Below are 20419 nucleotides of genomic sequence, written 5' to 3'. Positions count from 1 at the left end.
TAGGGAGACGCGCTCCCTTGAATATCGAGGTCCCAAGCCGCTTAGGGCTTTAAATGTCATCACCAAAACCTTGAATTCCGACCAGAAGTGTATTGGCAGCCAGTGCAATTCCTTTAAAACCAGTGTTATATGGTTTTTATGGAGTGTTCCAACCAGCAGTCTAGCTGCTGCATTTTGCACTAGCAGCAACTTCCCAGTCATCTTGAAGGGCAGCCCCACATAAAGTGCATTGCAGTAGTCTAATCGGGAAGTTACCAGCGCATGTGCTACTGTGGCTAGGTTATCCCTGTCCAGGGAAGGCCGTAGCTGGCGGATCAGCCGAAGCTGGCCCCAAGTGCTCCGGGCCACGGAGTCCACCTGGGGCTCCAGTGACAGGGATGGATCTCAAGTACTCCCAAGCTACGCACCTGCTCCTTCAGGGGGAGTGCAACCCCATCCAGGACAGGTCGCTTACCCAATTCCTGGACTCAGGAACCACCAATCCACAGAGCTTCCATCATGTCAGGATTTAGCTTCAGTTTATTGGCCCTCATCCAACCCATTACAGCCTTCAGGCACTGGTCCAGCACCTTCACCGCCCCAGCTGACTCCAACGACAAGAAGAAATAGAGCTCAGTATCATTAGCATTCTGGTGACACCCCACCCCAAAACTCCTAGTGACCTCTCCCAATGGCTTCATATAGATGTTGAACAGCATGGGGTATAGAATAGAACCCTGTGGTACCCCACAGCTTAAAAGCCATGGGGTAGAACAGGAATCCCCTAATACCACTCTCTGGAATCGGCCCTGCAGGTAGGAGCAGAACCGCTGTAGCACAGTGTCCCCCAAGTCCCATCCCGCAGAGCCAGTCCAGTAAGACACCATGATCAATGGTGTCAAAAGCTGCTGAGAGATCCAGGAAGATCAACAGGGTGGCACTCCCCCTGTCTTTCACCCGGAGTAGGTTGTCAGTCAGAGCAACCAAGGCTGTTTCAGTGCCGTACCCTGGCCTGAAACCAGACTGAAATGGGTCCAGATAATCAGTGTCCTCCAAGAACACCTGAAGCTGCCCAGCCACAACACGCTCAAGCACCTTGCCCAAAAAGGGGATATTGGCAATGGGGCGATAGTTCTCACACACCTCTGGGTCCAGGGGGGCCTCTTCAGGAGAGGGTGCACTACAGCCTCTTTCAAGGCAGCAGGAACCTCCCCCCCCCCGACAGAGTGAAGCATTTACCACGACCTGGACCCATCCAGCCACTCCACCCCTGCTAGATCGTATTAGCCAAGATGGGCGAGGGTCAAGCTTACATGTGGTGGGCCGGACCGATTCAAGCGTCTTGTCCACATCATCAGGCTGCAACAACTGAAACTGATCCCAGGAAACACAACCAGACAGAACACTGGACACCTCCCCAGACTCCGCAATAACTGTGGCGTCAAGTTCTGAGCGAATATGAGCAACTTTCTCCTTGAAGTGCCTAGCAAACATATCACAGCAGATGACCGAGGGTTCCAATCCCAGTTTCTCTGAGCCTGAGCAAGATCCCAACAGGCCCTTCACCACTCGGAACAATTCTGCTGGGTGACATTTCGAGGATGAAATAATAGATTATAGTAAGATTTTTTTTGCCATCCTCACTGCCGTATAATAGGTACAACAAAGAGTCTTTGCTAATCGGCGATCATACTCGCTCCGAGACCTGCGCTACCTGCACTCTAGCTGGCATCCAGCCTGTTTCATTGCCCGTAGATCTTCTGTAAACCAAGGTGAATTACGGGCTCTACAGCATCAGAATGGGCGCTTGGGATTGTATCGATGGCCCTTCCCATCTCACGACTGTATCGATGGCCCTTCCCATCTCACCATTCCATAGTGAGACCAGCGCCTTGACCGAATCACCAGCCCTATCAGCTGGAAATCCCCCACAGCATTCAGGAATTCATCAGATTCCATAAGTCTCTGGGGGCAGACCATCTTAATTGGTCCCCAACCCCTGCAGGGAGGATCTGCTACTGCCAATCCAAACTTCACAAGGAAATGATCTGACCATGACAATGGGGTTGTTGAAACACCCCTCAAAACCAGATTATCCCTCATCCACCCAACAGCAAAAAACAGGTCCAGGGTATGTCCTGGGAATCACATTACAAACTTGGAAATGTACAGACTTTGCACGTTTCGTCCAAGTCCGTGTTCAGTCCGGAAGGTGAGAACTGGGTAAATCAAACTGAAACAAATTTCTGATAGATCCCTATGGTCTAGCCAGGGCTAAGCCAGGGCTCGTAAGGATACAATGCTGGCACTTTTTGATGAGCAAGGATGGTGACATCGTCCGCCACACCCTCAGACTTCCTTGTTCCCTCCAAGCTTAGCTGCAATCCTCACAGTAGAAATGGGAAATGAATTGTCCCAGCACCAGTATATTATTCCCTCTTGTAATGTAAAGTATTCTGCGATGGCTAGGTCTTGAAGGGGCAATTAAGCTTTACAAAAGACTTGCTCCTGGTAGAGATGAAAACTGCTAGAGGAAGCAGTTGATATGAATCAACACAGTTGTTGATATGAATCAACACGGCAGCCTGAATTTTTGGCTACCGTGGCTATGGGGATTGTCATGACGAGCACCAGCACTTCAACATTTCCCACTACCCCACTGATAAACACATGGATGGCACAATCACTCCTCCTAACAGCGAACTCAGGTGGTACGTGCTGACAGAAATGGAGCCATAACAGGGCCACTGGCTAGGGTTGGCGGAGAATTTCTCCCCGAAACTTCGGGGGGCCGAGCGCCAACGTGTTCGGCCCCCCGAACAAGTTTCGGGGAGAAATCCTCCGCACCCCCCCGCACCCCGCACCCCCCCCGGGACGGGACTTACCTTCGCCCAATGTCCCTCCCGGCAGCGGGTCTGGCCGGTGGTTCGGCGGGTGTTCGAGCGGGGCGGGAGCGGCAGCCGGTCTTTCGACTGGCTGCCGCCGCCGCCATTGCAATGAAAGAAAAAAAAAAACATGCCCCCTGATAGGCTACGTGACGATTCACGTAGCCTATCACGGCTAGATTTGCAAAGTCAGCCGTGATAGGCTACGTCAATCGTCACGTAGCCTATCACGGGTGACTTTAAAAAAAAAAAAAGTGTGTACGGATAATGGCGGCCCCCATAGGGAGCCGCCATTCCCGTTCCTTATTTGGTCGCTGTAGTCTACGTAAACATTTTTTAAGCTATTTGCGTTGCCCTTATTTTCGCCGTAGTCTACGTAAACATTTACGTAGACTACAGCGACTAAATAAGGAACGCGAATGGCGGCTCCCTATGGGGGCCGCCATTAGCGTACACGCTTTTTTTTTTTTTTTAAAGTCAGCCGTGATAGGCTACGTGACGATTGACGTAGCCTATCACGGCTGACTTTGCAGATCTAGCCGTGATAGGCTACGTGAATCGTCACGTAGCCTATCAGGGGGCGTTTTGTTTTTTTTTTTAACTTTCGCGTTCGCGGCCGGGCGAGGCGGGAAGCCTCCCCCCCGGCCTGAATTTCGGCCGGGCCGAGGCGGGAAGCCTCCCCCCGGCCTGAACTTCGCGGGGGGACCAGCGAAGCGCCTCCCCCCCACCGCGAATGTCCTTCGAGGACAGGTAAGTGACTTTCATCCACCCCTACCACTGGCAGACAAGAGCGAGGAAACAGTACGACCTGGGAAACCCTGATGTTTGCAGAAGTAGAAAAAATATTTTAAAAACCAAGCACCTCAGGCGGCAACCCTCTAAAATGAGGACTGAGTAATCTCAGAAAAGAAAAACAGAAAACATGCGGATGTGGGGGAGTGGAGTGGTCAGCTTGAGCACCTTACAATTTATACAATATCCTGTAGGATGGCATGGCTGGCCAGCTGGATCCCTGAACATGACCACTGAACGGAAGGTAGGAATATACTATAACAGTTTGGGGCAGGTCCCACTTGTATTATTATCAGCATCAATACTGATAATAACCTCCTTTTCCTCCTCCTCCTCAGTACCATCATTATCGATGATGCTTGGCACCAACATTGTTATATTTTCGGCACCAGGTTAAAACTGCTTTCAGGCATTTGGCAGCATATAATGAGTTTTGAATCAGGTTGGGAATTGTCTTTGGTTGAGAGGAAAGGGCTGGATGCGCCTGATCTCATCTAATCTTGGAAGCTAAGCAGGGTCAGCCTTGGTCAGTACTTGGATGGGAAACCGTCTGGGAATCAGGCTTCCTGCACTGAGCAGGGGGTTGGACTCGACGGTCTCGTAGGCCCCTTCCAACCCTATGGTTCTATGATTGCTAAACATTTGTTTTTAGATATATGTTGTCTCTGTGTGTGCTACCTGTTTATATGCTTTTATGTAAATGGTTTTGCACTTCGTAATGTATTGTTAAATGGTTTTTAATCTTTGTGAACTGCCCAGAGAGCTTTGGCTATTGTCATACCCCAACTGGAGGAGTCCTCCTCAGAGGAGGAGCTAGAGGCCCCAGAAGCCCAGGGTGCCCCAGACCAGGGACTGCCACCAGACCCACAGGAGCCTGAACCCTCTGGGGAGGTGGCTGCAGGGCCATCCTGTTCAGGAGAGAGGGACTCTGCCTCTGAGGCAGAGGCTGAGCCACCCCGATCCCCGGGAGCGTTGTGCTCATGCCTCAAGTGACAGGCTAGCAGGACTCCTGTGCGAAGGCGCGCTCACCTCCAGAAAAGGTCTTCTCAGGAGAAAGGGACTCCTCAGGAGTAGGCTCTGGAAAGGGAGTGCTGATTGCTGCAGCTGCACTCTGGGTGGGGTCCTGCTGGCTTTGGGCGTAAAAGCCTTCACTAGAAACCTAGTCAATGCTGGAATAACTTGGTCCATCCAGCCTCTGCCATGTGCCTTGCCCCCTGAACCGTGTCCTGTGATGGATGTGCTGTTTCCTGACCTTTTGGACTGCTCAGAGACCCTGCTTCTGGACTGTGGAACATACCTGACTGATTTACTGTGATTGACCTCTTGCTTGTTACCTTGTCTACTCCTGCTGCTGCCTGATCCCCATTAGGGATGTCAGAGAATTCCGTGATGGATCTCGGTGAGGCCGAATGCCAGTGCATTCGGCCGCCCGAAACCCGTTGTGGAATGAAGCCCCTGCCCCCCACCCCATGAAAGGCATGTGAAACGGAGCACTTACCTGCTCCTGCCCGCACTGCTGTGCGAATGGCGGCCGTCCTGCGGCCGCCATTCGCTTCCTCCTTCTTCAGCCGTGATAGGCTACATAAATCCTTACATAGCCTATCACGGCTCACTGCAGGGATGCAAATGACGGTGGCTACGACAGCCGCCATTTGCGTCCCTGCAGGGCTGCCCAGAGGCCGGATGTCTGGCTGCGGGCAGCCGGAGCCGGCCGGCCAGGATTCCGGGGGGGGGGAGGCACAGAGCGCCTTCCCCCCCCAGTGAGGATTCCGGGGGGAGGGACGGAGCGCCTCCCCCCACCTACGGAGCCAGGTAAGCGGGGTTTTGTACACCCTAATCCCCATGGCCGGCCAGCTGGCCTGCCTGCGTTTTGACCTCTGCCTGCATTTTGACCACTCCTGCCTTTGCCTAAACCTCCTTGGACTGAAACCTGTGCGCTTGACTATTTGCTTGCCAACTTGACTCTTCTACTGCATTGCTCCCTGTATTTGCTTACAAACAGCCAAGACTCGATCTACCTTAGGACAGCTATGGGGCGGTATAGGAGTATAATAAATGAAATGAATGAATCATCAATCAACAACAATAATAGTAGTAAATGCCAAAGCTGTTATAGCTGTAGCTATTACTGTATGTATATCCAAGACTCTTTCTTCCAAAATCATCCCACATTTATCAACTCTAAAAGAAGGCCTTGGAATGATGAGAGTTCCAGTAGAAATGGCCATTGACAGTCAGTTATGGCAGCCAATGTTTCATCTTCCCCAAATCATTGACATTGCCTTAAAGGAGGGATGTGGGATGCTTGGCCCTAGAGTTTACTACAGCTGCTTTCATGCCTTGCCATTGGACATGCTAGCTGGGGCTCTTGGTAGTTGCAGTCAAACAACAGTTGGAGGGCCACATATCCCCCATCACTGTCTTAAAGAATAGCAAGATGAGAGCACACGTTTAAGAGTAAAATCAAGCCACCAGTCTCTTGCTCTCCTCCGCCCCCATGCGCTCTCTCTCTCTCTCTCTCTTTTTTTTTTTTTTACCCAGAAAACTGTGGGCCGGTTTATCCTCCATCACACGAATCCGTCGTGCCCCCGCAGGGATCACTGCTGCTTCGATATAACCTAGGGCAAATAAAAGGAACATATGGATCGTAGTAACTCAAAAGGTAAATCAATAAGAAAATAGGCAATGGATCCTCATAATTTAGCATATGGAATTGATAATTATAATCATGTTTAAAACTCCAGTTGACATTTGATGACATGTGATGGCATGCAAGTCTCAGTGCCATGAACCTGAAGAGGAGGAAGAAAATCTGTGTACACGCACTATAAATAGGCCTCTACATGACTGAAACTATGACAGACCAAATTCCAGCTTGTTTATGTGCTTTGTGCTTGCTTACATGATCAGAGCCACATAAAGTTGCTTCAGTACTTGTAGACATGGGCTTGTTATCCTGAATCAACAACTCTTGTTGACACAGGCAAGGAACCCCTGTGTGTTTCAGCTACCACACCTCCTTGCTCACGTTATTCACCGGTCATTTTTGTTTGCAAGAAACTCTGCTCCATATATCACATGCGCGTACACACATGAGGTACAAGAACACTGTGGCAGCGTCGGTTGTTTGGTGACTGGTCTGGGGAGTATTCACACATTTTGGGAAGGGTGAGCTGCAAAAATCAGGGAGTACCTCACCTTCAACCAATTAATAAAGAAGGCTATTTTGGCTTTATCAAGACCAGTATGCCATTGTTAGAAATTGTTTATTCAGGAAGTGTAATTTTTTTTGTTACGTGATCTATTATTGTAAATTGTTACTGTACTTGTTAGATCTACAGGAATGCCTAATGAAGACCTCATTTAGTCAAAATGGAGAGACACCGGGGATACGGAGACATAACTATACACGTAACTGTTAAAGTTGTTGTTAAATAGGGCAGCATAACTGATATAGTTGCTTTGAAATTCTGACCGATAGTGTATAATTCTAAACCAACTGGCACCACTGCACTTGTTGTTGTTGTTGTTGTTATTATTATTATTATTAGTCAAATCCTGCCCCCTATTTTCAGGAACCTTTTCTCTCCCTGAGAAACAGGCATTGTTTTTCTGCCTCTTTCACAGTGAGGGGGAGAATTTTGGAGAATTTTCTCCTTGGGGGCTGGGACAGGTTTTCCACATACCTTTTTTTAAGAGTAGGTGGTTCTTGAGGGGCCTTCCTTCTTTCTATTTTTTATTTTTTTAAAAACACCCCCTTCACTTGCAGGTGCCCAGGACTCGCCTTCAGCCGGGAGTTCTTCCTGAATGCCTATTGGAGAGGGCAAGGTCACATTGTCTCCTGGGAGTTCAGAAAGAACTGCTGCACTGGAGAAGAGTCCTGGGCTCTTGCAAGTGCAGGGGGTGTTTTTAAAAAAATAAAAAATAGAAGACCCCTCAAGAATTGCCTGCACTTAAAAAGGTATGTGAAACCCTGTCTCCCTCCCCAAGGAGAAAATACTACAAAATTCTCACCCCTCCCAGGGTCTTTCTCCAGGGCTTTTGTTTTGCCCCATGAAATACCAGAAATGGAAGAGTTGAAATTTTTGGCACAGCACTAATTGCTGTGCCGAACTGGAGGGAGCAATCCTATGGCCGCTAGTCAGCGGCTAGATGGCCATAGGATATCTTGTTTTCCAGGAACCGGCCTTTCCCCCCTTCCACGCTGCCTCGCGGGCAGCATGGAGAAGCCCCATCCTCCACACTCACAAGAGGAGTGTGGAGCGGCTGAAACAGGGTGTGCCAGGGGGCGTTCTGGGGTGGGGAGGGCGGAAATGCTGGCACTACACATCCAATGTGTCGTCCAGCAGCCTCCTCCCCTGCTCGGCCCTCCCGCACCCAGACAGCCGAAATCGGCTGTCTAGCTGAAAATGCAGGACAGGAGGAGCATGGAGGGAATGATCCCCTCCATGCTTCTCCTGCCCTGCATTGGATAGGCGGTCACCTCCAAGTTCAGAGGCAGCCACCTATCTGCATAGGATCGCGCCCTTAGTAACCTACTGGTGCAGTGTTGTGCTCTAGGTCTCTCATACAGAGTTGCATCAACAGCCCATCTCGCCCTGCATCAACCCTTTTGACTGGAAGGACCTTTTTAAGGTTCCAGGCAGCAGTCCTTCCCAGCCTCACTACCCGAGATCTTTTCCACTGGAGATGCAAGGGATCAAACCTGGGACCTTATAGACATAAGGACACCCACTCTCCACTATTTTATTATTATTCCACATTTTGGTTATTATTCTTTAAATCATCCGATATTCTGGATGAAAAGGAAGTGAGTCGAGATTGAAATTACTAGATTTCCCTCCCTCCCCATTTTAACTTGTGTTGTTTTCCAAATCACTCTCTGAACATGCAAACAAATCAGAGGTTAAAAAGTGTTAAAGAGGTTGCTAAAGGGCATATGTACACCACAAATTCAAATTGGGAAAAAACTTGTTTAACTATCTTCACTTCCCCCAGAAGAATCTTGGAGATGCAATATCATGAGGCTGCTGGGAATTATTTGGATGTCCCTAGGAGCTTTCACTGTACTACAATTCCCAGGGTCCCTTGGTTGGAAGCAACAATTAAAATGAATGTGAAAGTGATTTGTGTTTATTTTGTCTGTAACTTAACACTGACACAAAGTGCAAAGCAAAGGTCTGCTTGTGCAAACAGCCAGTGTGGTGTAGTGGTTAGAGTGTCAGACTTGGATTGAGGAGACCTGGGTTCAAATCCTCACTCAGTCATGAAGCTCCCTGGGTGATGATGGGCCAGTCTCTATTTCTCATCCTAAACTACTTCACAGGATTGTTGCGAGGATAACATGTGTGTGTATGTGAGGGGGAAGAGAACCATGTATGCCACACCTTGTGCTCCTTGGAGGAAGGGTGGAATAAAAATGTAATAAAATAAAAAGTATATAAGTAAAGACTGCTTCAAAGGAACAGCAATCATGGTGAAGGTCTTTAAAAATGCTAAAGAAATTAAGAGGTTCGTGAGCTGAACACTTAACCAGAGAGACTGTATGGTTGTTCCAGCCCTGGTAAATAAAGAGTTGTTGATTTCAAAGAACAACCCTGTATCAGTGATCTCTGATTCTGATCATTCACTTTGGCTTGCACAGAGCCTAGAGCTGTTGTTAGAGGCCATGGACTTAAAACTGCAGCATCTCCTGTGGGGTCAACCCATTGGATGATGTCTTGCAAATCTTCGTTCCCAGCCCTTGTAGAACTGTTCATATGGCTTCTGCCAGAGGCAACGTGTAGGAAAGTGATATGACCCAAAGGCACAGATTTCAATGTGCATTCTTAGTTTTCCCTTTTTATTCTCCCCTTACTCTCCTAACCCATTAACAGTTCCATGTTACTGGATCTTCCCACCTGACCGTGTAGAGCGTTTTTCATTTTCTCCTCCTCTTCTCAGGTTACCAAGAGAAACAGACACCCCCCGAGGGAAAGCTGAAAACACAGTGGCAGCAGGAGTCTCTGGATAGAGATTCCCGTGGAAGCCAGCTGGATGGATTCGGCATTCAGTGATTACAAAGCACGTTGCAATGATAATTGTCCTGCCTGTGGTGGCAGCGCTGTTTTGTTTTCTTAACCACAGTTATGTAATCCCTATTCGTTAAAACAAACACATGTCTGACACACAGCTTGGCGTTGGGGATTTTGTTGCTGTCTGACTCAAGATACTAAAATTGCTTTGCAATCACCATGCTCTATATAAGAGCAAAAATAACTTGGCGAAAACTCATGCATTGACATCAAGACCCAACCACCGAGACATGAACACACAGGAGACAAGTGATTAATAACAAGGCACTACACACCCCACAATCACACCCTGTCACCAAGGTTAGGATGACATTTTGGAACATACCCCAAACGTACAGGGCATTATCTCATGTTTTTAAAAAACCCAATAGAATTAACCCATACAATGTTTTGCTGAGGCTTCTGTGGCTTCCAGGCTAGAACGCCCTTTAAGATCTTGGAGCAATCCAGCTCCACCTAAGTTTATGGCATGGAATGATTCATCCTGCTGGACATACTCAAACATTATCAGTGTTCAGAAGAAACTGGGAAATCAATCAAAATAGAAACATTTCCCAAATACAGGTAACTCGCCATATTTGAAATGTAAACCTCTTTCTTCTTTGCCATTAAAAAAACGTTTACACAGGAAAGCCAAGCTGTTGATTCAGACGTCCAATCAATGTTGTATTCAATTTTATTCAAATCTAATTCCAATTGCTGTATTAGCTCACAGTTACACAAATGAGGATTACTTTTCCTCTGCAGTGTCTTCTGTTTCATGGTATGTTCATTCAGATGGGACTTGGGGAAAATTCAGATTTTATCTCTGGAAAAAAAAAAATGTGCATCTATGGTCTTAGGGCCAAACCTATGCAAACCATGTCAGTGGATAAAGAAAACTAAATAGCAGCCATCAGTTTTTGTTAAGGCTGCAGCATGCAGGGAGGGGAGGTTTAACCCTTTCCTCCCCCACCACGGTCCCAATGAAAACCTCCCACCTGTGCCTGCTATTAGTTCCAGGATGGAGGAAAGCCTCTGGGGCTAATAGTACACATGGTGGGAGGGATTTTCCTTGGGTCATGGGTGGGTGGGGGAAAGGGTTAAAGCTCCCCTTCTCATGTGCTGGGGTCCCGATAAAAATCACCCCACGGCTGCAACTAATTATTTTCCCAAATGACGTGGCTGCCAGTGACATGGTTACTGTCCTGACTTGGTTGGCCCTCAAATGCTTTCTTTAGAGAATCTCAGGTACAGTCAACATTAATTAACCAGGATGCATCTGCCAGTACAAGACACTTGTACAATTTCATTACTGTCTTGGACAACTGCTAGCTGGTTCTCCCAGAATATAAGCATGTCTATAGGCTATTATGGAATTATGATATTTTTAATGTTTTCAAAGTTTAGTGGTTAGAACAACATTCCTGGTTCAAGTCTCACTTCAGGGGTGAACTCCTAAGTGTGCAGTCCCGTGCATGTCAGACAGATAAAAGTCCTACAACTCCCAGCATTCCCCAGCCAGCATGGCTGGCTGGGAGATGCTGGGAATTGTAGGGCTTTTTTCTGTCTAAACATGCATAGGATTGTGCCTTAATTGACCTTGAAGGCAGCTACTCTTCACATCCTCAGCCGCCAGTTGACAATTTGAGGATAACAGTGCACACCATAGGAAGTGAAACCTCACCCAAATCTCTTTAAACAAAAACCTATCATTTGAGTCCAGCTTCAGTGCACAGCTGAAAATGTGAAGTGTCACTCTGGCAAATGGGGGTTTGACACCACCCATGTCCCATCGGTGAACTCGCCAGAGGGTCGGGGTTGACTGCACCTCCTAGGTGAATGTTTGTTACAGTGTAATGCGTGAAACAGCTTGCCACCACTATAGGACCTGTGCTTTTTGCAGGGTTCTCATGGGCATGTTCCTCCAGAGGAAAAAGTGGCTGGCCTTTTTAGGCCAGCTTTTCAGGAATAGCAGATTACAGAAACCTAATCCTGTTGCAAATTCAACAAATGCACTACATATGCATGCAGACTTGTGACAAATGTTAAGATAACATTTCCGCCATCACCCTCCTGGACTTTAGAATTCATTTAATACGTTGCTTCTCAAGGGTCTAATACATTGATCGAAATAAGCTTTCCAGCTTTGGAGAAATGCTGCACTGATACCTTCTCCGTTATGCACAAGCCGCAATTCTTTTAACAGCTTGTAACTGCAGTTTCCCCACCAGAACGATCAGCAAGGCTTTCTTGATCTCCAGTGTTATTCTGGCAGTGGGGTGCAGGTATCACCAAGGCTTTCTTCACATGGAGCTTTTATCCTGCGATGGAGATTACTCCTTCACAGAAGTTTGCTGGCTCTTTACACGACGCCATGACCCTCCAGGGCGTCTCCTCACTAAATGCCCTTTGTTCTGTTTTTAAGTTAAGGTGGGCAGTATCCAATGTAAGGCAATTGTGCCAGATCAGGATAATCTTCCATTCTTTCACCCATTAACTCAAGATAACTTTTGTTCTAAGGATGACTTCTAGGAGCATGTCATTATTTGGTCATTCATAGCGCTGTGCACAGGTGCGCTCCACTGTGGGAATTACCCTCTCTCTTTGGCATGCAACGATCTTTTTGGATAGTCTGGGTTACAGTAATGCCCCAGGAATGAATATCTGTGATTGAAGAGAATCCTGCATATAAATTATATGGTAGATCTCAATTTAGAGGAGACACCTGAACTGAAAGGGAGGGAGGGAGGGAGGGAGGGAAAGAATACAAGCGCCTTTGTCACTAGGAACATTAATATGGGGAGGATAACCGCTGATGCATTTTCACTGAAAAGTGTGGAAAGAACCAGCAGAAGAAAAAAGCAAACTCATTGAGGGGTTCCTATTACTAGGAAAAGTTATTTTCCCCAGACGGTGAAAACAGATGTTAGCATCCTTTTCAGTATTGTGACTAGACTACCAAATAGCTAGTATGGATCTTTTGGGAAGATGACCTCTTGAGTGAAGTAGATGCTATACTGTGGCTATAAGTGCTAGTGAATGTGCACAGAACCTTCCATTTTCTTCTACTGCATGTTGCAAGTTGGGTGGAACCAAATAAACGTCAGCTTCCAAACTGAAAGCTATGGAGAAGTAAGCCTTACTCTACTGATGTAGGATTTGAAGATCCGTTGCAACAGAGAGCAAAACGTCCTTTAGAGCAACCAATCCACAGTGCCTTTGCGCATGTGGGACTGCCTACAATCCCACCCGAAGTGGTTGGGGCAGGGGGCAGGTAACATAGAGGCAGCATAGGCCAAGGTTACTGGGCATCATAGATCTCATAGAATCATAAGGTTGGAAGGGGCCTACAAGGCCATCGAGTCCAACCCCTGCTCAGTGCAGGAAGCCTGATTCCCTGGCAGTCCCCCATCCAAGTACTAACCAGGGCTGTCCCTGCTTAGCTTATGAGATCAGACGAGGCCTGCGGATGTCAGCTGCTGCAGTCCTGCAACCGCATCCAGCGCTCGCTTAGTAGATTGCCAGGAGAACTCCCTGTCTCATAATACTAGAACCAGGGGACATCCCATGAAGCTGATTGGTGGGAGATTCAGGGCAGATAAAAGGAAGGGCTTCTTGACCCAGTGCATAGCTAAACTAGGGAATTTGCTACCACAAGATGTAGTGATGGCCACCAATATGGATGGCTTTAAAAGGAGTGGTGGTGGACAAATTCCTGGATGAAAAGGCTATCAATGGCTACTAGTCCTGATGGCTATGTGCTACCTCCACCAATATGGATGGCTTTAAAAGGGGGTTAGATAAATGCATGGAGGAGAAGGCTATGAATGGCTACTAATGATGACTATATGATACCTCCAGTATCAGAGGCAGTATGCCTATGTACATCAGTTGCTTGGGATCATGAGCGGAAGGGTTCTGTTGCATTCATGTCCTACTTGTGGGTTTCCCATGGGCAGCCGGTAGTCAGCTGTGCAAACAGAATGCTGGATGAGATGGACTCTTGGTCTGATCCAGCACGGCTCTTCCTATGTCCTAACTCTAGTTGTTGTGGCTGTGAATGCAGAACACGAGGAAGGGCACTGAGCTGGGCGGGGTGGATGGAATCAATTAAGCTTGTTGGCTACACAAGTTATGGACCAAGAGATGTGTAGGGCACCTCCACATGGACTAGAAGCTTTCAGTGGGAATCCCTCTGGCTTCACTAGGCACTGCCCATGCTATCGTGTGCCTATATGCATAAGAGCTAGAAATGTGCTTTTTTTGTTTTTAAATGAAAATGGAGATTCACCTACAGCTAAACTTCTAATATCATAATGTACACCACCCTTGGAATACCTTGGGCTAAAGGTAGGTTGTCTTCTCCATGGCACATTCCATTTTCGCTGTTTCTGCTGGAGATCACCAGTCAGCGCCAATTGTGGCGCTGATCCACTATGGAAATGTAGCTGCTCAGAACAGGTCCGAGACATAACAAAAGGAGCAGCCAGGAGCTGAACGGTGTTCACTGTTGACCAGTTAGATTTCACTTAATGAAGCCATCTGCACGTGAAATTCTCCAGATTATATGGCTGTTCCTCTCAACAATGCAGTTTTCCTGTGCCCAAATTTGAAAATCACATGCCCTCAGTATAATCAGCTAAGGATTTATACGCCAGTTGCCCTGAATGGGTGCACTCAGGACTGGTGTCAAGGGTGGGCATAGTTGGGGATCTGTTGAGGACGTATATCCCAGCAGAGGCCCACTGACAAGAGGCCCCTGGAGTTGCTCCTCCTCTTCATCATTGCAACCTGCTTGTTCACCTGCATTTCGCTCTGGCCCAGACAGTGGTGGTGGCTGATTTATTCATTTATTATATATTTATTTATTACATTTGTATCCCGCCTTTTTTCCTCCTCAAGGAACCCAAGGCGGCATACGTAATCCTCCTCCTCTTCCTCCATTTTACCCTCACAACAACAACCCTGTGAGGTGGGTTGGGCTGAGAGTCTGTGACTGGCCCAAAGTCACCCAGTGAGCTTCCATGGATGAGTGAGGACTAGAACCCGGATCTCCTGACTCCCAGTCCAACACTCTAGAACCCAGTCTCCCGGCTCCTAGTCCAACACTCTAGAACCCAGTCTCCCAACTCCTAGCCCAACACTCTAGAACCCAGTCTCCCGGCTCCCAGTCCAACACTCTAGAACCCAGTCTCCCGACTCCCAGTCCAACACTCTAGAACCCAGTCTCCCAGCTCCCAGTCCAACACTCTAGAACCCAGTCTCCCAACTCCTAGACCAACACTCTAGAACCCAGTCTCCCGGCTCCCAGTCCAACACTCTAGAACCCAGTCTCCCGACTCCTAGCCCAACACTCTAGAACCCAGTCTCCCGGCTCCCAGTCCAACACTCTAGAACCCAGTCTCCCAACTCCTAGCCCAACACTCTAGAACCCAGTCTCCCGGCTCCCAGTCCAACACTCTAGAACCCAGTCTCCCGACTCCTAGCCCAACACTCTAGAACCCAGTCTCCCGACTCCCAGTCCAACACTCTAGAACCCAGTCTCCCGGCTCCCAGTCCAACACTCTAGAACCCAGTCTCCAACTCCTAGCCCAACACTCTAGAACCCAGTCTCCCGGCTCACAGTCCTACACTCTAGAACCCAGTCTCCCGACTCCTAGCCCAACACTCTAGAACCCAGTCTCCTGGCTCCCAGTCCAACACTCTAGAACCCAGTCTCCTGACTCCTAGCCCAACACTCTAGAACCCAGGCTCCCGGCTCCCAGTCCAACACTCTAGCCACTACACCACACTGGCTCTCTGGTGGTTAGAAGGAGGAGCAGTAGATGTCACTGCCTACTTGCTCATTGGCTCTCTTTGCCTGTCAAGCAAGCAAGGGGGTGCAATGATGAGAAAGAGAAGGAGGAGCAACAGGAGCTGGGGACAGTGGTGGTGCGAAGGCAGGCTCACCACAGGAGGGTGTCCCTTGAGGGTTTCTTGCCCAAGGGCCCTCAAAAACCTGAAGTCAGCATTGGGCGCACTCACACTTTTGGTCAGGAATACATAGCGGCCTGGCTGCTCGGGAGAAAGCCATAAGCCAACAGCCTACCCTATCTATTTTTAAAGGGACCGCGGTGGCTTAGTGGTTAAGACGCTGAACTGCAGACCGGAAGGTCGGCAGGACAGCAGTTCGAGACCCGACTGCCGCGTGACGGAGTGAGCTCCCATCTTCAGTTCCAGCTCCTGCCAACCTAGCAGCTCGAAAGCAAGAAATTGCAAGTCGATAAATAGGTACCGCCTCGGCGGGAAAGGTAACAGCGTTCCGTTACCTCGGTGTTCAGTCATGCCAGCCACATGACCACGGAAGCGTCTTCGGACAGCGCTGGCTCTTCGGCTTAGAAATGGAGATGAGCACCACCCCCTAGAGTCCGACACCACTGGCCGGGGACACCTTTACCTTTACCTTTATCTATTTTTAGGGTGGAAAGCCAGAATAGCAGAAAACATCTGACTCTAAAAGTCGGAGCTGCATTAGGAGAACCGAAGCAGAGAGCTCGGATAATTGACTTTCCAAGATGTGATTTTCTCAGAGGAGAGCTAACAGATCCTTATAAAGAAACGACTTGTGTAGTCTATTTGTAACCCCAGCAAGTTGTACGGTATCTATGCAAAGGGATTTCAAATTTATCCACAGATTTTTCTTTTGAGCATGATGCTGTTTTCATATTTTGATCCAACAAGAGGAGACGGAGAGAGACCCAACACCAGATATCATCTACCCAGAGCACCACACAGAGCAACCCGGTGTCTTACACGAGAAACACTTGGGAACTGCCTTTGCCTTTGCCATCACACATGTGGAAACCTTCTTACATTGACTATTGGATACTGAGGAAAAAAAAAGGAATTGGTATGGGTTTAGTTAAAGCAATGGGGTTTGTTTTTACAAATCAGAAATCACAAAAGACAGTGGAGGCTGGTGGCTCTGATGTCAGTGGGGGTTACCAGGTTTCATTCAGAACCAGTCAGAACTCTAAAGGAACTCTCCAAGGTATTTCACACCTTTAGAGTTCTCACTGAAACCCAGAGCGGGTTCACCACCCCACTGACATTGGAACCACCAGCCTCCACTGACAGAAGATGAGGTCAGGTTCTATATTCTGTGGAGCAAAACGTGCAGATATTACACAATATCCACTGCAATGAGTTTCCTAACACAAGGTCATTCTTTTCTGGAGCTGTGAACTTAACACAGCCTGCAAGTCTGACTCTAAACACACACATCACCAGATTTCAGTAGAACCTTGCAATGTGGCAGAACTCTTCACCTGTTGATTTAAAAAAAATAACATATGTATTTATAAAATATAAATATCCCACTTTTCAAGTCCAATTAAAACTCTAATCTTAAGCATGTTAAGATGGAAAAAAGCCCTACACTTCCCAGTATTCCCCAGTAGCAAGGCTGGCTGAAGAATGCTGGGGACTGTAGGACATTTTTCAGTCAAGTGCTACGCATGTTGACACGAAAAAAGAATGCAGACATTTTTCCATCTGAACATGCATCAAATTGCTACTTCATAGCCCCTCCATAGCCCAGCTTGGAGATAGTAGGGGTTACTAGGAGTTGTGACAGGTGACTTATGCTAACACAGGATGAGCAAACATCATAACTCTTGAAGTTAACCCTGGATGAGCTCTTTTAAAATCAATGAGAATTGGGCAAGAAAATGAATCTTTGAAATCTTGAAACTTCTAGGGTTGACTCAATTTGTGCTGTTCAACTGACGGAAGCAGTTCCATCAGTAGAATCAGGAGGGGGCAGTTCCCCCTCCACTCTTCAGTCCCCTGCACACCCTCAACATCTGCTTTGGCAGGTTGAGAAACCCAACGGAACAGATTTTCAAGCAGTGTAGAAGGCTGCAGGAGGGAGAAAGTCCCGTTACGCTAGCAGACTTCCACTAGCATGATGCTGGATTTAAATCCTCACCAAGATTGTTTCATGTGTACCACCAAGTAAAATGACTGGTACTTGACTGAGCCCATGAGAAACAGAAAGCTGCAAATCAGAACAAATACCGTGGGGTTTGTATGAGAGTGGTAAGGCAGGCTCACACATTTATTCAAAATGGTAGCCCACAGAATGACTTGTCCAACACACATCTTCAGTCTTGATGTGCATGAGCTTTGGACTATGCACTTGCATACTGTGAAACAGGATGGTAGAACACAAGGAACAATCACGATCAATAGTTTCAAGGTCATCCCCAGTCAAGATGCCTAAGACCTTGAGGTCCTTACTGAAATCTGAAAAAGGTAAGGGAAATCCTTGGGGCACATGAGTGTTCTGAAACCACAGAATGTGAATCAAGAATGAGACTTTGAGCAGCTTCAGACCACACCTATATCAAATTGAGCACCACACCATTGTTAACAAGTTGAACGTCTTTACTTTGCATTCAAAATACAGCACGTGCCTTGCCCTCTGCAAACACAGACTCTTTTGCATTTCAGTTCTCAAGTATCAGGGAGCTAAGACTACCCAGTGGTTACTCACCCATCCCTTTGGTATGGTTGAAATCTCCTTTCACTACTTTGCAGGTTTTGCCATCTCCATTACAGACACCACAACGGTCCTCTTTGGCAGCTGAGCCAATGATCCCATCACAGCCGATTTTCTATTGGTAAAAAGAGATCTTTTGTTATTTCGATGGAAATGTTTTCTACAGGAGGATGGGCAGAGAATTCTCCTTTAATCGAACACCACAATGTGAAGAGAGCACTGGAAGGCAGAAGGGGTGTTGGGTAGGGCAAAACCCAAACTATTATGCTAAAATTGTTGTAATCAGAAAGGGAAACTACAAAGCTGGTCCATCCACTGCCTTTGAAGACAAGCTGACTTTGAAGATGGTTTGGAAACTTTACCCGGTGCAGAATATAGCTACTCGGATATTGGTGAGGGGTGACGGCTGGCTCATGTGACACTAGGGATGTCAGAGGTGTCAGGAGCGCACTAGCGGCCTCTTTCAGTAGACTCCAATAGCCAACTCAAGACACAGACAAAAGAATTCTTTTCAAGGCTTTAATCCTTTTGCAACTTAATGACTCTTTCAGATGCTAATCACCAGTGACAGCAGAGTGGCCTATGCGCCGAGTAGGCAGTTGATCCCTGTTTGAAGGAGAGTCACTTGAAGACCCTGAACTTATGGGCTAGGGAGAGATCCTCCCTCTTTCCCTTGGGTCCAGGGGAGGTGGCCATTGCTTGTGCGTCAAATGGATGCTACGCCTCCTTTCCGCGCCTTCCATCGCTCGTCGCTCCCTGCGTCTGTGTCGAGCATCTAGCAAGCCTCGTTCCTGCACTTTCTCACTGCTAGGATCACTATCTATCTCAGGAATGCTGGCAGGAGGAATCTCTGCCAGCTGCTGTGCCTGTGAGGGATGAGCTGGCTCCTCTCCCATGGATTGCTGATCTTCCTCAGAATCAGAACTGCTCTGGGGTTCTATCAGCTCAGTTTCTACCCCGACAAGAGGAATCCATATGGGAGGTGAGGTTCGCCAAGCTTTCAGAGGCTTGGCCCCCTGGACTCCGCCTCACCAGCCTGCGAGATGGACCGACACAATCTGTATGAGTCAGGTGAGCTCATGGATTTCTGAGGTTTTTTTCATGTTCTAAAATCAGCATTTACACAAAATGTGGTCATAATTCGCTTAATTTGCACAAATTATATCCATAATATGATTAATCTGTGCAAACTGCGCCTGCAATTTGCGCAAATTAAGCATATTGTGGCCTGAATTTGAGCAAATTAAGCAAATTACTGCTGCAATTTGTGTAAACACCAATTGGGGAGGGGCTCTGAGAAATTTCCCAGATTCTGGGGAAAAGCCTGTGGCTTGGCTTGCAAATGCCAGCCAAGCCAGGAGCTCTGGGGAAATCTGGTGAGCCCCAAAAGGCCTAGATTTCCCTGTGACGACTACCCCAAGGGACATCGATGTTGCTCAGCTGCATTAGTTGCTAGTGCATCTTGAAACCCAGTTTAAAGTGCTGGTTTTAACCATTAAAGCTCTAAACAGTTTGGGTCCAAGTTACCTGAATGACCACCATCACCTGTAACAGCTTGTCTGCATTCTGAGGTTATCAACAGAGACCCTTCTCACTTGCCCACCACCAGGAGAGGTTAGGTTGGTAAGAACAAGGGAGAGGATCTTTTCAGCAGTGGCCCTGCACCTCTGGAATGAGGTTCCATTGGGGGTTCATCAAGCCCCATCTTTGCAGGCTGTCAAGGAAGTTCTGAAGATCCACTCATTCTCATTGGCTTTTTCTTGAATTGTATTATTGGGCTGCTGGTTTAGTTGTAATTGCTGTTTTTATTGATTTTTTAAACTGTTTTACTATATTGTTTCTTTTATACTTATGCTGCCTTTATACTTACGCTGCCCTTGAAGAGGGCCTAAAAATAATTTAAATAAATTACTGTAATATAAAATAAACATCAATGAGAATCTTGCCAGTGTGGCAAGGTCCAGTGGGACTCAGGCCCCAAACAGTCAAGTTTCAGGATCTGAATTGGGATTTTATAGGGCCCAGAGGAGAACAATTGGTCGTTGGAGTCAGCTGACACAGTCAGTGGCAGGGCTGATGATGAAGCATAGTGGGGGTCCTTGAGCAACATAACTCAGTCTTCAAGGCTTCAGGCAAAAGCAGAATGCTGGTTGCGCAGAAGGTAA

General features: G+C 47.6%; 1 protein-coding gene across 1 annotated transcript in view; it reads right to left on the bottom strand.

Moving 5' to 3' along the window:
• ADAMTS17 (ADAM metallopeptidase with thrombospondin type 1 motif 17) overlaps positions 1-20419 on the bottom strand; it is a 269363-nt gene that overhangs the window by 57073 nt on the left and 191871 nt on the right. Inside the window, exons 15-17 of the mRNA XM_084816449.1 lie at positions 18249-18369; positions 16505-16579; positions 6194-6274 (exon numbers count right to left, since the gene is read on the bottom strand). Coding sequence (XP_084672575.1) covers positions 6194-6274; positions 16505-16579; positions 18249-18369 — 277 coding nt within the window. The remainder of the gene's footprint in view (positions 1-6193; positions 6275-16504; positions 16580-18248; positions 18370-20419) is intronic.

Source organism: Heloderma suspectum, chromosome 11 (genome assembly GCF_057233095.1).
Source record: "Heloderma suspectum isolate Gila_16-S chromosome 11, 16-S_ref, whole genome shotgun sequence".
NCBI lineage: Eukaryota > Metazoa > Chordata > Lepidosauria > Squamata > Helodermatidae > Heloderma > Heloderma suspectum.
This window is presented reverse-complemented; position numbering and strand designations above follow the sequence as displayed.